Source organism: Plectropomus leopardus, chromosome 11 (assembly GCF_008729295.1).
Source record: "Plectropomus leopardus isolate mb chromosome 11, YSFRI_Pleo_2.0, whole genome shotgun sequence".
NCBI lineage: Eukaryota > Metazoa > Chordata > Actinopteri > Perciformes > Serranidae > Plectropomus > Plectropomus leopardus.
In genome coordinates, this window is record NC_056473.1 from 18504767 (window position 1) to 18521265 (window position 16499).

The 16499-nt window shown below is 40.0% G+C and overlaps 1 protein-coding gene across 1 annotated transcript; it reads right to left on the minus strand.

The window, feature by feature from the left end:
- Positions 1-1838: 1838 nt before the first annotated feature.
- Positions 1839-15696, minus strand: cotl1 (coactosin-like F-actin binding protein 1). The gene is made up of 4 exons (XM_042496160.1): positions 15260-15696; positions 14232-14314; positions 6335-6492; positions 1839-4691 (listed from the first exon to the last, which is right to left on the minus strand). Exons 1-4 carry the CDS (start codon positions 15334-15336, stop codon positions 4581-4583), a joined length of 429 nt encoding a protein of 142 aa, XP_042352094.1. The 5' UTR covers positions 15337-15696; the 3' UTR covers positions 1839-4580.
- Between the last annotated feature and the right edge of the window lie 803 nt (positions 15697-16499).

The following is a 16499-nucleotide window of genomic DNA, read 5'->3' on the forward strand; positions in this document are numbered from 1 at the left end:
GTGCACGAAAAGCATCAAAATAGAGCTTGTTCATGAAATATAAAAAAAATAAACATTTTAAAGATCTGCGGCGATCACCTTTGGACCGGTCTACTGAGGTCTGGGCCAAGCAGCCCATGTCCTCAAATTCTATAACTGCCCCTGTTAATAAGTGACCTAATAACATTGCTTTTAAAATGACTACTAGTTATCAGTGATGTATTTATTTATTGAGGGAAAACAAAATGACAGTTGGGATCTGGGCAATAGTTAGGCAACAACAGAGGGATGAGGACAGATGGTGAGGTCCTAACTGACACTGTATGACTAGATACTCTATAATACAATGCAGCTTCCCCCAGACTGCTGACTGGCTAAGCATGACGATTACAGCGGTGACCATGGAAACCCTTGCGAGTCCCCTAAGCTCCCAGAGACGGTTGCTGTGTGGACCTTGAACCCACAAGTGCCAAATTACTCACATTACCTCATCCTACACTTTGAGCAAAAAGAGATCCACAAAGAAATATATAAATAAAATGGAGTTCTTCAGACTGAGGTGAAGGCTACTTCTTGGCATACTATGGAAGTCGTTATAAGAGGTTTGTAATTGGATTGCACTCCCACAACAATGTCAGATTGTTTTGGTCAGTCTTTTTTATCCCAAATATTCTTTTTTCAGTCAAACCTGGAGTTTACATTACACACACTGCAACAAACAGCCAACAGTTTGGTGGGAGATTCAGGTATGTTGTGTTAATAGCCTCTAGATGTTTTAACCTCAAGCAGAGATGGCAAGGGGGCTACAGGGGTCTGCAAAGCTCATTTAGACTCCAACCTCCCAAATCCCCCAAAAAGTCTTCTGCCTCAACTGACAATAACTCATGTGACATCATTTGAGCCACAGGGGCTACCCTACATTCAGAAGTCTAAAAAGTACACTGTACAGCCTGCATTTGAAAATAGTCAACAAATATGTAAAATATACAATAAATCAGCAGGTGTAGAAAACTTTGTAGACAGGGATCTTAAACCAATCACAGATCTACGATTACTAGCAGATTACCAATAACTGGTCGCTGTAACTAGCATTGACACAACCCAACTTGTTGTTCAATTCCTTGTCAAAATACCTACTATCCATGATACTGTAAGCTCCAGAGACACACAAAAAACACTTTGAGAAGCATGTTTTGGAAAAAACATCAATTTTATTTTGAAATGACGGATCTTGTGCCCACTCAGTTTTCTTTCTTTTTTTCTTTTTTTTTGCATTCTTTTTATTGTAAATCTCTTCTGCCAATGTCCAAGATAACAATGCTCTTAAAAATAAAATCAAAAGGTAAAACTCTTAAGAGAAAATAAAATTCATCTCAAAAACAAAACAAAACAAAAAAAAGTACAAGAAAAACATCCAGATTTTTTGCAGGGGGAAGAGAGGGTTGAAACCAAATAAACAGAGATGCTACAACCGAGAAATGGCTCCTCCTGGGTTGGGATGATGAGCCCCGGCCCACTATGTACTGAGCCAAGTGCAGATCAAAGCCCCGCCCCTGTGTAAGAACGACAGCCAATCACAGTGTAGTGTTCACAAGCTCCCATGATGCCCCTCTCTCCCTGGGAGGCTAAGGCAGTCAAACACAGTAGGTTACAGTAGGCATGGATACCTTTAAGTGGTAGACCGTGAGATGAAACACCAGAGGAAAAGATCTCCATTCTCAGCAGACATTTGGCTGAACGTAAGCACTACTAAGGGGTCAATATATATTAGTACTTTCTCTGTATTTCTATGGCAAAATACCTACATGCAGAAAGGATCCTGTAAGACCAAGAGTCTCATTCTTTGATGTGTGCTTTTCTACAAATCCTACCACAGCTCTGGAAACTGCCAACATTGATCATGTCTGACAAAAACTTCAAGGAGAAAGTAAAAAATACATCAAAATAAGCTCATACTTATAGAGAGAAACATTCAGACGAATGATAAAAGGGATGCACAGCAAAGAGCACAAGTATAAAGACAGAAGGATGAGTTGCTGTCTGTCTCTGGACAAGATTTAATGGTTCACTTGAGGCTGTAATCCAAACACAGCTGTCTGGCTGGAGATGAAGAGGTGGATAAATGTGTACTTAGCAGTATGACTCAGGATTACTCAAAGCAAGCCACCAACCACCACCAAGGATATTGTTAGAAAATGGAGATCATTTCCTCCTGGAGGTACAGTGTATCATGACTAAGAGCATGCTCTGGTGTCAAACACATGCCTGCGAGTAAAGAGGTTCATTTCAAAACCCTTAAAGACAAACTCATTCCTTGATCCATGATGTGCCATTTTGAAGCAAAACACTTAGTTTCTCCCACCCTCATTACATGACATTATTCTGCGCAATCAGTGCTGAGGCCTCAATGTAACTTCCTATAGCTCAACTGTAGCCCAGCTGAGATGAGGATGAGTGTGAGATGTTGGCGCACAGCACAGTAGATAACCAACCATGAGCTGACTGGGGAGAGGGCAGAGGCTGGGGGAGGAGAGAAGGCAGGTTGTGATCTTTAAGGGCGCTTATACACTTGCTTTTAACTATGCATTTGTGTGTGCAAGATGGCTACTCTGCGTATTGTGTGTTTTTGTTGTTTGTGCGTATCCTCAGAAATCACTGCTACACATACAGGTTTGTCAGTGTGGACACTTCATTGTATGCAGACACCCAATATTGTAGGGCTGTGCCCGACTCTGAATAGTGTCAGTCAAATCCGATTAGGCCATTAAAAAAATATTTGACCATTGTTTTTTTTTCCCGTGTTAAGTTTAAAAGGGAAACAGTGGGACGTCCAGTGTGACAGTAGCATTCATTTAATGTGCTAAACAAGCTAACAACAGATCGACTGTGTGCAACAACAATGTTTTGCCAATGCTGGATATAAAAAAAGCCAGAGTCTGTATCGTACTAAGTTTTTGTGAGCTGTAAATTCAACACTTCCAAGTCAAAGCGAGAATATTATCTCCGAGCCTTACGGTACAGCGTCTCTCTTCCTCATTTGTGCCGCATTTGTCCTCAACCAAAGAGTAGCATGAAAATCAAGAGCACTCTGCAGCAAAATGTGGAGACTAAAAAGGTCCCCAGAAGTACACTGCATAGCTTACTGACTCGCAAACAAAAAGAAAACTACTGCTTGACTTGAAGCATTTTGTGTTGCCAGAGGGGTCTCTGATTGATGACTCGAATCTCCGACTTTAAAAGGGCAGCACCACAATATTGTAACAGATTCACACCAAGGTTTGCTGTCCATGCCAATTTTTGGATTAGATCCAGTCCATAAAGAAATAGTTTGACATTTTGGAAAGTGTGCTTATTTGCTATCTTGTTGTGTCTTTTAAGTAGATACCATTCTCATGTCTGTGCGTTCAATATGAAGCTACACTCAGCAGCCAGCTAGCTTAGCTCAGTGCAAAGACTAAAAAAGGAGAAAGAAGCTGGCCTGTCGGTCAAAAAATGAGAACCAAAGAACATACCTGCCAAAAATGCATTAATAAAAACATTGTATCTCTTTTGTTTAACTGGTACAAAAACCAACCTGTAAAACCTGTAAAACAATTACAACCTATCATCTTACGATGGGTTACGTGCAGGACTTTATCTTAGCAATGACTTCCCGGAGTCTTTGCTGGTTGTCAGCTGCTTTCGTAGCACTTAAGACTTCAGATTTAACATGGATTATTTATACAACAAATAAATGTTGATTGAGCTTAAAAGGTGCCAGTAGGTAAACTGTTAACTCTCGACAGAGACAGGCTAGCTGTTTTATCCCCTTTTTTTGTACTAAGCTAAGCTAAAAAGCTGCTAATCACAGCTATACATTCACTGTAAAGATGAGAAAGTGGTATCGGTCTTCTCATCTAACTCTGGGAAAAAGCCAAAATTTCTCAAAATATTCTTTTACAACACAAAACCGTTCTTGGTGTCATCATGTTAGGAAATATTTATGTTTTCTAAATCTCAAGGAAGTTACTTCAGTTTGAGCGGTGACAATTTGGCCCTGATGTGCCCCCAGATACTTTTTAATCCTCCACATACACAAACCGATGCAAGCAAGTATGTGAACAATGCAGCTCACAAATACATTTTGTTAAAATCAAGCATATAAATGCCCTAATGCAGATGTTATCATTTATATAGGTGCACCAACAGCATTTGTTCTGCTGGGAGCTGCGCCAATACACGCAGTGAGTACATTAACATTGATGTGTTTTTATTTATTCTGGAGCTCTTAAGGCTAAATTAATATGTTGTTAAACCAGTGAAAAAAAGAGTTTGCTTTTAGCCATGCCATCTTTAGGCTTTATTTGATTAGTATTTCAAAGATTTGCACTGGTTCTAAAAATGGCTCTTGGTGCACCTCTGCTTTGTTTATGCGTACGTTTCCCTTTCGCCAAGCACCCTCTCCATCCCACCTTGTCTTCTCCCCAAGAGGTAGTGTCCCTGCCCCAACCCCCGCCACCCCCACTTATTCCACCACACCACCCTGATCACCCTCAACCCTCCCAACCCCAACCTCAACCCCAACCCCAACCCCAACCCTTCCTGTGGACTGTGGCACTTCTCTACTCGGCCTGAGCATCATAATTGGCTCCACCAGCCTTCTTCAGCTCTCTGCGAATGTTGTCTGCATCCAGTTCCCTCTGGTCACTAAACATAAACTCCTTGGCAAAGTTCTGCAGAAAGAAAACAGTTCAGAAAACCCAAAGTTACTTTTCATCTGTTGCAGAATGGTAACAGACCTAGTTAATTAGGGCTTGGTAATATTTTACAAAGTTTGTGTACAGACAGCAAAACCATACTTGCAATAACTTAAAGGATTATAAACACATTTAAAAAAATAAAACAAAACAGAAAAATGGTCTTTTAAGACCATATGACACAGAATGCGTCACATGTCTAAAGAGCAAACACCACATCCGTGGCAGTTAGCGTGCTCGGTGTAGGTGGCAGCATCACGTTTTCCAGGAGGACCTTTAGCGCACCGTGGTCTCCTGGGTCACTTCTAAGATAATAGCATTTCTGTATTTTCATATCTTATTGCTGTATTAGTGGAGGCTGTTATATGCCTTTTTAAAATGTGTGGTAGTTGATCTTTATGGTCAGAAATCTGGAATATTAATGGCCATATTCAATGTTCAGGAGGTTCTTACAGTGAGCCAAGTCATCCGAGGAGGTTTTCTCCTCTCAAAAACAAACTAACCTGGTGATTTAAACCGGTAAACACACTGAACGAAGCTGTTTCACAATAATAAACCATGTTTTTCCTGACACTGTTCAGCTCATTCTAAGGTATTCTAAGGTAAGGATTGTTATTTTCAAGTTAAAAAAACAAAACCAAAACATACTTATTGTGTTAAATTCCATTTCTGCCAATATTTCCCCCTAAATCCTAAACACTGGACCCATAAAGAGACGCTGTACAGCCATTGATTATCGACCATGTCTATAGCTGTAGGTGTGCTGTAAACAGTTTAACAGATGTCTGTTTTACAATGGTCGTCTATGGGGAAAATACCTTTTCATCCAGTGAATCTCAACTGACTTTATTTTGAAGTGGACCTCATTTATTACACTATATTACACCAACCTGTTTTTTCCAGTACAGCAACTACTTTATTGCCCTGTTATTGGTTTTTATAGGCCAATTAACATACTGTGCCTTTGTAATGTTTTTTTTTTTTTTACAGGCTGTTATGTTGCCGGTCTTTAAGCATAATATGCACTTTTTTGGTTGCAGTGCTTTATATTTACTAAGATTTAAGTAATTTCACCTTAGCCTTGTCATATGTTTTATTTCATTGTGTTCTAAGCCCATGTGCTGACATTTTCTGAAATAAAATTGAATATGTGGCTATTTATCTTATGTGTGGACCTTGAACTAATGTCTAAGGAGAAATATGGATCCCATGGCTGGACAAGTTGTGAACTACTGTTTTAGGCCATAGGGTTTTTTTTTCATTGCAATACCCCAAGTGGGCACGGGGAAAAATTGGAAGCAGGGCTTAGTGGTGTTCCTAGGGGCTTGGCAGCTGGGATTAACACCACGAAACTGAGTGACCTCTTTCACATGACACATCATTGTTTTTTCCATTGTAAATGTGCAAATATTAATTACTGCAGATTCAGTAAATGACATATCATCTAAAGTCCAGGTGCTTTGTTGTTTTCAAAAATCCAAGTCTGCAACCATACCTCCCCTGGAACCACCCAGATTCCCAAAAGGGACTATTAAAGCTACACTCTCATTTAATCTTGTGATGACAACCATTACTTTAATTGGTACGTCCTCCACATGTGACACCACAGAGTCTCTGACCTGCACGATCTCTTTGACCAGCGACTTGTCTGTGCTGATCTTGGCACGCTGCAGCCCAGTGATGTTGTCACCAATCCAGGTGATGAGAGTGAATTTGGCCCTTTTGCTCATGTCATCTCCTGTTGTGATCCGGACGAAACCGAACAGGCGAGCATCATCTGAGGGAAGAGATAGAGCGACCACGTAAGACAAAACATACACATTAGAGGTTCTTGCAGCTGACATTTTAACACACATCATCCCACCCTACTAGAAGATGCACACACTCTTATGGTGCAGTCAGAGCCTGACACACAAACAGCAGTCTGTTGTTACACCATACAGCACTAATTAACCTCCTGTCATGCTCTGTTTTTCCATCTGCTGACAGAAAAAAGCTCCATATTGTGATTTCATAGTGTCACTTCACTGTGTCATTATGTGTTAGTATGCTGTGGCATCAAGTGTTTCAGAACTGTGTGTGTGTGTCTTGTGCATGTGTAGAAAGACAGATTGAGAAAAAAGAGTTTCATTTTTACAGTGCTGATGAATGCAAGGTTCTGCTTTTTGCAGTTCACCACTGTAGATACTGTGTGTGTGTGTGTGTGTGTGTGTGTGTGTGTGTGTGTGTGTGCGTGTGTGCGTGCGTGTGTGCGTGCAAGAAGGAAATATTCAGGTCAACAGACTAAATGAGTAAAATCTTGTGAGCCTTGCAGCAGTGACCACGCCTGTCACTCTCTCTGTGGTCCACAGCAGAACTGACTGTGAGTAATTTCTCAATACATGCAACGAGGCTATAGAAGGAACACTTCTGCTGGTTTTCTTCCTAACATTTACCTTTTAAGGCCTTTTAAATACAATTCAAATGAAGCAGTGTGAGCAGAGAACATCACTCTTTAGGCTTATGCAAAACGTAAGGGGCCATGAGAGGAAGACAAGAGCTCAGTAAGGTTAAGAGCAAATAGTATAGACCAGTGATGCTCAACTTATGGTCAACGGGCCAAATGTGGCCCCCAATAGAGTGCTATGCAGCCCTCCCAACCATTATCTAATTAACAATAAAATAAAGTGATTCACACTGGGAATTGTTTTTGTACTTTTAGTATAGATAAGGTGCCAGAGTGCATAAAACAGAATCCAAATAGTGCTTGTTTGTCAAAAAAAGTGCAGTGGAGGATTCCCCTGCAACCCCTGACAGAGGTCCTAGCTAAGCCCCTAATGTCCTAAAATCTTAGAAATGTGTATGGGGCTGCTGTGACTGGCCCCTGGCCTCCTGTCATTCTGCAAAAGTGGCCCCCAAGCAAAGCAAGTTGAGTATCCCTGCTATGGGACAAAGCCTGCTGCAAGGGGTGTGTTAGGTTATGTATTGTAATTTAACACTTTGTTCCCTATATCCCCTGTAAGTGTTATGAATATAACACAGGTCTCTGACATTAATACCTATTGCAAAAGAAACCTTTCCATTGTTTGTGATGCCAAGACTCTAAACTACTGGCAAATTTTGCCAGTAAAATATTTCAGTATTCAAGTCAAGTATATTAATTTCCTTGTCAAAAACATCAGATTCTCTATTTCAATTTTTTTCTTTATCAGACAAAACCAGTGGTGCACAGCTGCTATCTACAAGTGACTTATGGTGTCTAATAAATTGAATACGCCCTCTATTTGATGTCACATAAACTAACGTCCGTCATATTGGCAGGCAGAAAACACACTGCTCTCTGTCCTACTAGCAAATAATTGCAGGTATATTAAATTTTTACTGGTTAAACTTTGAGCCCACAGAGCTCACAAGGCTTTGTAGTGATAATTCTCTACATAATGACTTTCAATGACACACACACACACACACACACACACACACGCACACTCAGAGTTACCTGATTCAACTACGTCAAGCAAGGTGGACTTTAAGATTTTTTACTATAAAGTAGGTGTAGTATTAAAGACTTGAGAAACAAAGGCTACATATAAAGTTACATGACTTCAATTTAAACACAAAGTAAACCAAAAGTTTATCTTAAACACACACAATTGCATTTTGCTGATGTTTGCTGATTGTTTTTATTATATTTGTTATATTCTGTTTGTTAGGTTTTGTATGTAGTAATGTTTGTTATGTTCGAAGCATGCTTTGTGATACTGGGCTATAATAAACTCTGAGATGATTTGACTTGACTACATATTATTGTCATATTTTCCTATCTCTGTGTGACTGACAGAAACTCTGTGTATGCAGGACAGTGCAGGACAAAACCTTTTTCAAGTCTTCTAGAGAACAGTCTAACTACTGACAGAAAGAGCTCTAACACTCATCATGTTTCTATGCAGAATGAACATCCTTACTGGATTATCAACACAAAATCTGGGTGTAAATCCATTTCAGACATACTGGAGATCTATACAGTTCAATGACTGATGACTGGCGGAGGCTTGTGACTCTACCAATAAATTGACTAAAAGTCTGTTTTCCTGCACTAACACCACTGCAGTGCACCATTGATTGACAGATACGCAGCCGAGATCATTCTGTCGCTTTTAAAGTTTCACCAGGCAGCATTTTTATGAAACATCGTCCTAAAACTTAAAGTGGAGCAGCAACAGTGAAGAGCAGGATCGACAACACCAAACATCAGTCAGTCTATGAACATGAGCACGCTGTGTGCAGCTCACTGCTGGAGGGATGGACGTTGATTATCTTATGTTTTCCAACAATTCATTTAATAGTTTGATAGAATTAATATCAATATTTGGTTTCATTTAAGACATTTATCAAGCAAAGTGCCAAACATTCATTGGTTCTAGATTCTCAAACCAAGTTTTTATGCCATCTTCACGTTGACGCTTTGGGGTTTTAAGGCCGAGCCACAGTAAATCTACATCAAAGAACTAGAGGCAACAAAGGAAGACTGTTGAGTTGCCTGACGTTGCCTGTGTCTCAGTCAAAAAGTTACACACTGCAAAGACTACCGCCACTGGCCAACTAGCAGGTACATTTTGTGCCTGCATGAGAGGAAATAACACTCCACAGCAGCAAAAAGGGAAACCAGAGGATCCAAAGGGCAGATTCAAGTTTCCTTATTTACCAGTTAGCACATTAACAAAACAATTTGATGTTGAAAGAACAAAGGATATTTACTGTGCCCTAGCAACAATAACACAAAAGATTTATGAATAGTTTCTGCTAGAGCTCAATAGCTAAAAAAAAGAATCATAAATAAAGTTTGTTTTGATCTCACACCCTCTTGATTTTAATCATCTGTTTACATTTGTTTCTCTTCTCGTGCACTGAGCTAAACTGCAAATCAGAGTCACTGACATGTTCTATGAGCACTGATGCTGTTTCAACACGACAAGTCTGTAAAAAAAGTCAACAACAGTTTACTAGTGCCAACAGTGCAGGACAAAGAAGGATGACATACGCTCACCGGTGGCCAGACATTGGTCGCCGGCCGACCATCAGCTTGGTGTGTCAGGGCAATTAGAGTGTTTGGTTGAACAAAAAACAAACTCTTTGAATACATTCTCTTGCATTGTATTTTCTTTCTTTTTTTTTTTTTTTAACTAAAGGAGGGTACTGCAACAATCTAATATTGCACTTCCATAAACCTGAAGTGCTTACCTAAGACAGATTATAGAGGAGTCAAAATCGAAACAGCAGAGGCCAGGTCAGGTTTCCTGACTTAGTAAAAAACTGGAGGTTCCTACACTTCCCATTATGCAACTCAATGGCGTATTTCTTCACACCCTCCCTCGTCTTTGCAATCTCCACATCCCCAGTTTGTAATTTTTGCTTTCTGTTACAAATTTGTTGTCTCCAAGCCCCAGTTAAGATAATGAACACTACTTCAATTTTAAGTGATAACTTCTGAAATGGTTCTAAAGGAGGTTACGAACTCTTTTAAGCCGAGATATCGCGGAAAGGTCAGTTGATATTACTAAATTGCATTAAGTGTTTTTACAACTTGTATTATCTTTATGTGCCTGTTGCAGCAGCTGATTAAGACTTGCTTGGCAGAGCTTCAGCACCACTGTTCTAAGATCAGACCAGCCGCACATTAACAGGAGCAGAAACTACAAAGAGTCTTATCAGTGGGGCCACCAAGGACATTGCTAGGTTCAACACCTTGAACAACAAGCACAATCACCTGATTCATCATGCTGTGACTCTCATGGTGAATGGCCTCCCATTGTTACCTTTTGTACCAGTTCCTCTCTGGTATCTTGAACGCATACCCTCAACCCAACCTGGAGCTCACCCACACTCCCAAACTTCCTCCCTCTGCCAGACTAGTTTGTCCTTCCTTTAAAGCCATGCTGACACTGCATGCATGCCCCCCCCCCCAAGAGAAAACTGCACTGAAACTACAATGATGACACAGCAAAAAGACTTGTTTGGAGACACGGTGCTCTGCATAAATTGACTTCATTTCAGCACACCAAAGGTTGCTGGGTGACACTGTATCTTTCTGTGTACACTCTTTCAGCCCACGCTTCGTCCCTCTGCGACACAGCTTGGAAACTAGAGCTGCCTCAGGTGGGTCTGACAAGGAGTTGTGTTCCCAACATGTTAACGGACTCTAAATTTGGCCTTGTTTTTACCTTTACTAACGGTAGGGCCTGAGGATGGTGATGCCAGTCAGTTGTTTAATATGGATCCCCAAAGGATGAATCCTAATAATTTTGGTGGCACTCAGATCTCTTAAATAGCGCCACTCTCAAATAGAAATTTCACCCTTGACCAACACTTTGGGATATGAAACAATATCTTATCTAAATTTCCCTGAAATCTGTTGAGGAAATTTCTGCGTCATTAGAGGACGAATTCTTCTGTTATGTGACCCTCTGACCTTTTCTTCTAGTGCCACCATTAGGCAAACAGTTCATGCTCCCCAGAGGATATACACTTTCAATTTTGAAACCCGATGATCAACTGGCCAAATTTACAAGAACTCCTGAACTCCCCAGGGGGTAAACACTTTTCTCTGCCCTGTGAAAAAATAGCATGTGTGTTTTATTCCACTTTAGGAGGGAGGAGAGGCGCCAGCAGGTGGGAGGTTCATTCAAATAAGTCAGCACAAAGTGATGAGGGTAGTTAGCACTTTGGTGTCGACTGGATAAAAACAACAACAAAATAATGCTTAAAACGTAAATAAACTATTTTAATTAAACAATCCCATTGCTCCCCTTCGCTGTTCAGTCTGGCCTCGGAACCGGGACCAGGGGTAGTGACAGCGCCAAAACAAGGTCTGTGTAAAACGTAAAGCCATCAAGACGTGACTATGAGCGTCAGGGGTGTGTCATTTGGATGACATGTTTTTTGTGTGCGACCCATCGCTTGAGATTTAAAAAGCATCTGTTAGCAATTAGCGGCTAATATAAAGAAGAACAGCAGCTGAAAATGTCCACAATACATCGAGACAAAATAAAAAACAATAAACAGAGAACAGATTGCAGCAAGAATGATGAAGTCAATTGTGGTATCATGCTCAGATCAGTCATATGCCAACAAGTAATCACACTGGAGCAGAAAAATGCTGCAGTCGTCTGGTTCTGTGTAAAAATGTGAAGGGCAGCATAAAGAAAGGACTTTGTTGCGCCCCTGTAGCGCGATCTGTGAAAAAGCGGCGCATGAATTCATAGTGAATCTAACAGTTTCTGTTTTCCATAGCTGATTTACTAAATCTCTGCAGCCGACTGAAGGCAGAAGGACAGACATGCTGCTGAATCTGCAGCCTCTGATTTGAGATGTGCCACGCCAGAGCACAGTGCCATTACGTACTACCACTTTTTTCCAACCTACCAATTCCACTTTGAGATATTTGACTGGCTAACTGTAAAGTCTGACCAGCTGGTATAGTACTAAATGAAAACTCAGATCCATTAAGACATTAGGGATCATCCTCTTGGGAGCCTGAATACCTAAGCTGAGTTTCACAGCAATCCAGCTGAAAAGGTTGTCAAAACCTATAACATTTAGTTGGCACTAGAGCTAAAGTCATAAGCATGCATCCTCTGTGGACTATGAATGTCTGCACAAAATCCAACCAATCTACTAGATCCGTGGAAACTTTAACCTGATGATAGAGTTAGAGGAAAAGTCAAGAGTTCATCAAGTTTATCCTCTGAGGACAATGATTTTTTATACCAACTTTATCATCAATCCAACCAATATTGGTCAAACTGTTGTCTGGACAAAAGGAGTGGACGGACTGAACAACACTGCTATCTATCTATCTATTAGATTTCTCATAAGCTGATAGTTTGGTGACCTAAAATGAATAATGAATGACACTGACTAAATAAGTTATTTGTGCTGCAACTGTCAGCAGAAATTGTGCTTTAAAAGCCAAATTAGATATAAGGATTTAGGACTTGATGAAAAAATGCCCTGCATGCAGTATTCTCTTGCACTGATCCAGTTTGTGCACACCAGAATTCCTCTATTTCTTGCTGAATATTCAGAGGTAGCCCTCCTCCTCGAGCCTAACTAGAGAGACAAGCAGTTTGCATCAGCTCCTCCTACATTCGGAAGTTTTTTCTGCAGAGTCATAACTTCACTGCTAAATAAGGAAAACAAGCTCAGAGTGAGAGATAGATGTCTGACAATGTGTGTGTCATCTCTGAGCAGGAACCAGTGCCAAACGCAACAGATGAACTGTAAAGAATCGTGATACATGAATTATTTCAACACTGGAATGTGAGCTCTGTAATATCATGAAGGACTGAAGGAGAGTAGCCCTGAGGCAACAGGCTTTAAAGACAACGAGAGCAAGCGTCAGAATCAGCCACGCCCAAAACCTGAGCTGATGCTTTACTATAGAAGACACAGAAAAATGGGAACTTAAACAGAGTAACTCGACATCCAGCCAGCACCCATTCGTTTTTGCTCACTGGGAGTCGTTATCTGAAAGTCCCTACTTGACTTTTTGCTATTTTTCTCCATTTTCTCTTTCTGGGATGAACAGACACGAGCTCTGTTTAGACACAGATACTGCTAATCACTGTGCTGTGCAGTGAATTCACAGCAGACCTGATGCATCATTAAAAAAGACACACACACACACACACACACACACACAGACACAGAAACACACATACACACACACACACACGCACACACGAGAGAAAACATGTTTTGAATCAGCTTTATATGGATGCATGTTGATGCTTTTGTAGGTGTATTTTTTAATTCAAAGGTAGTGACAGGTGAAAACATCTTCACTTGTATGAATGGCACCTATACACTGTAAACTTACAAGCTGATCTTTTTTTTTTTAATCTAGGAATGCAATTGCCTTGATAAAGCTAAGTAGATATACTTATTAGCTTTAGTTTATTTCATAACTAGTTGTTAAGTTTACTTGTGATGCTATTAAAACCCAAAAATGATGAGCAAAATTAACTTGTCCTTTTTAGGCAATAGCACCTTAAGTTTTTAAGTGAGTCAAGTCAGTCAGACTTAACAGTTTTGTGTCGTAAGTATTGACATTTGTGATTAAATATCATGGACTCCTGTTAAAATCTTAAGTAAAAAGTCTTAAGGTCCTTGACAAAAGCTCAACCCTAAGTGTTTCACCTAGTTAACAGACAGGCACAGGATATTGTAAAACAGATTATGCAATGCATACAGTGGTAAGTGCTTTGACAGTGTAGTTAGGGCTACAGGGCTCAAGGCCAATGGGTGACAGAGCACAGAGTCTTAAAAGATTAGTGTCCTGCCAAGTCAAGCTGTGTGGCATATAGGCTGTTTAACTCATCCAGAGATGGAGTGTGCATAACCCCCCCGACACACACACACACACACACACACACACACACACACTAGTCAGCAGCAGGGAGATGTGTTTCACCCATTCTTGCATTCTACACACTTCACAACTAGGGTGTGATATTTAAAATAAAATCCATGCTTTACCTGTGCACATCCTCTTGAAGTCCTCATAGTCAGTCCCTTGTCCTGCAGGCATGATCTTAGTGCCTTCATATTTAAACGCAGCCCTGGAAGATGCAGAACACACCGTGCATTATGACTCCATGTACCATGCATTATCCAGTCTCATGATCTGTTGATTCACCACAACAGCCTTATGTGTACACCAGACCCATTTTACACACTGAACCATTAACGAAATGCCAAAGACGCCCATGCAAGGTGGCAGCTGTGTGTCAGCCATGTGCAAGTATCACTACTATAACGTTATCCTCTCTGAATACAGGACAAAGGAAATTACTTCTGCCCCGCTGGGCCTGATAACTGTGCAGTGTGTGGCCGCTGAATAGCCAGAATACAGATCAGCTAGATGAGATCGGCGAGGACACTGAATGCTGCATGTATTTCAGACATTATTTCAGACATTATTTTCATAAACACGAGCATTGGAATTAGGGATTATCCATTGTGAAACAATTCACGAGGGTTTCAGTTGCGGGCAACCCCCCCAATGTGGCATCCTAGCGCATATTCAGAGGAACCAGGGCGAACTACTTAAAAATTTCGAGCAATTTAAAGTTACCTTGGTAAAATACAAACGTTATTGTAGCATAAAATAAAAGTCATTACATTTTCTACGTCTTTATGAATTTATCTTTCATTCGGCTTGTATCGCGTTTGTCAAACGATGCGTATTTAAATAAAATGTTAAGTTTTAGAAAAGGTCCGCCTCTTATTTTAGCACCCTTCTCCAACGAAAAGACGGCGCAGTGGGCGGTAACTGGCTATGTGAATTTTATAATTGAATGAGAATAGGATTTTTTTTAATTAAAAAAAAGCAACGGATTGATTGATTGATGTAACGTTATTTGCAGAAATAAATAAGTGAGTTTTATTATTCAGATGAGGTTCACGGTTGTGCATAAAATATTTTAGAATACTTTTGCAAATGTGCAATACAAAAAACATACATTGGTCACAAATTTTAACAGATAAATAACCATACCACTCACCAATTGGTGTCCGTGTTATCGTCTCTGACTTGGTTGTAAGCCTCTCTGCAAGCCTCTTTATCGATTTGGGTTGCCATTTTTCGTTATAAACAGGAGCCAAACAGTCGAAGTCAGCGTCGTATCAGTCCAAATCAGACAGAGCTTAGCTACACAGTAATAAAGCAGCTAACTTATACAGTTGCCCTTATGCATCAGACAGCTATAACTGATAACGTTATACAACAGGCTTCTCTTCAAAATCACGACCACTGCAGTGAAACAATAGAGCCAGTCGGGTACGGTAACGGAAAAAGACGGCTCTTGTTCTAGCAGCGAGGTTTATTTCCTGAATATTGCTACTTTATGGGCGTTGGTGATGATGGTCGATCAGGTTGCCAGCACCAGTAGACAGACGGAGGAGTACCCCAGACGCTGGATTCACCTTCTCCCAGTGAATGGTCGATGGGAGGAGGGCCGCTGTCAAGGCAACCGCAACCTACAACTACCTCTTCCGGACATAACTTTCAAAATAAAGTAAAACGTGGCGAAGACAACTATAACAGCACAGATACTGTTGTGGTGTATTTTAATTCAGCTTTATTATAACTTCGCTATGCATTTTTATGCAGAGCAGAATTTAATGATCACTATGTCTTTTCAAAGAGGCGTTTGTGTGTATACAATACAAATATGTGGTAATAAATTAAATTTTATAATAAAGAATCTAGACATTTGGTCAATGTATTTGTGTGTGTATAAGTATGTATGTACTGTATGGAAGTATCTCTCTCTCTATATATATAGATAGCTACACACATGTATGTATATATGCAATATATTTATATAAAATGAAGAGTTGTGGAGAAAGGGTAAGATTAAATAAGTGTAAACTTCGTCCTACTCCTTTTCAGGTATGTCAGTGTTTGTAAATGAAATTTATTTTGGAACATGCTTTTTACTTTATTCTGCTTATTTGTTGGAACTAATATAAGTTTTCGTTTATTTAGTATTCACATGTCTGAAATAGATTTTCATTCATTCATTCATTCATTCATTTATTCAAAAGAGTGTTTTTTAGAGATCTCAGGTGCAAAATATATATATAAAAATAACATTAAACACTAAAAACATCCTCACCATTAATAAAAACAACCATGAAAACAAACACAGTCCTTAAAACAATATAAAATGAAATTAAATAGTTAAAAATTATATTCACAACTAGACATACCGGCATGCGATTGTACGCCTCTGTGCGCCT

Coding starts and splice junctions, on each gene's coding strand:
- cotl1 (XM_042496160.1), bottom strand. CDS start 15,336: ATGGCAACCCAAATCGATAAAGAGGCTTGCAGAGAGGCTTACAACCAA. Junction 14,315..15,259: donor GATAACACGGACACCAATTG/GTGAGTGGTATG, acceptor TGCATCTTCCAG/GGCTGCGTTTAAATATGAAG. Junction 4,692..6,334: donor TGGTCAAAGAGATCGTGCAG/GTCAGAGACTCT, acceptor TTCTTTCTGCAG/AACTTTGCCAAGGAGTTTAT.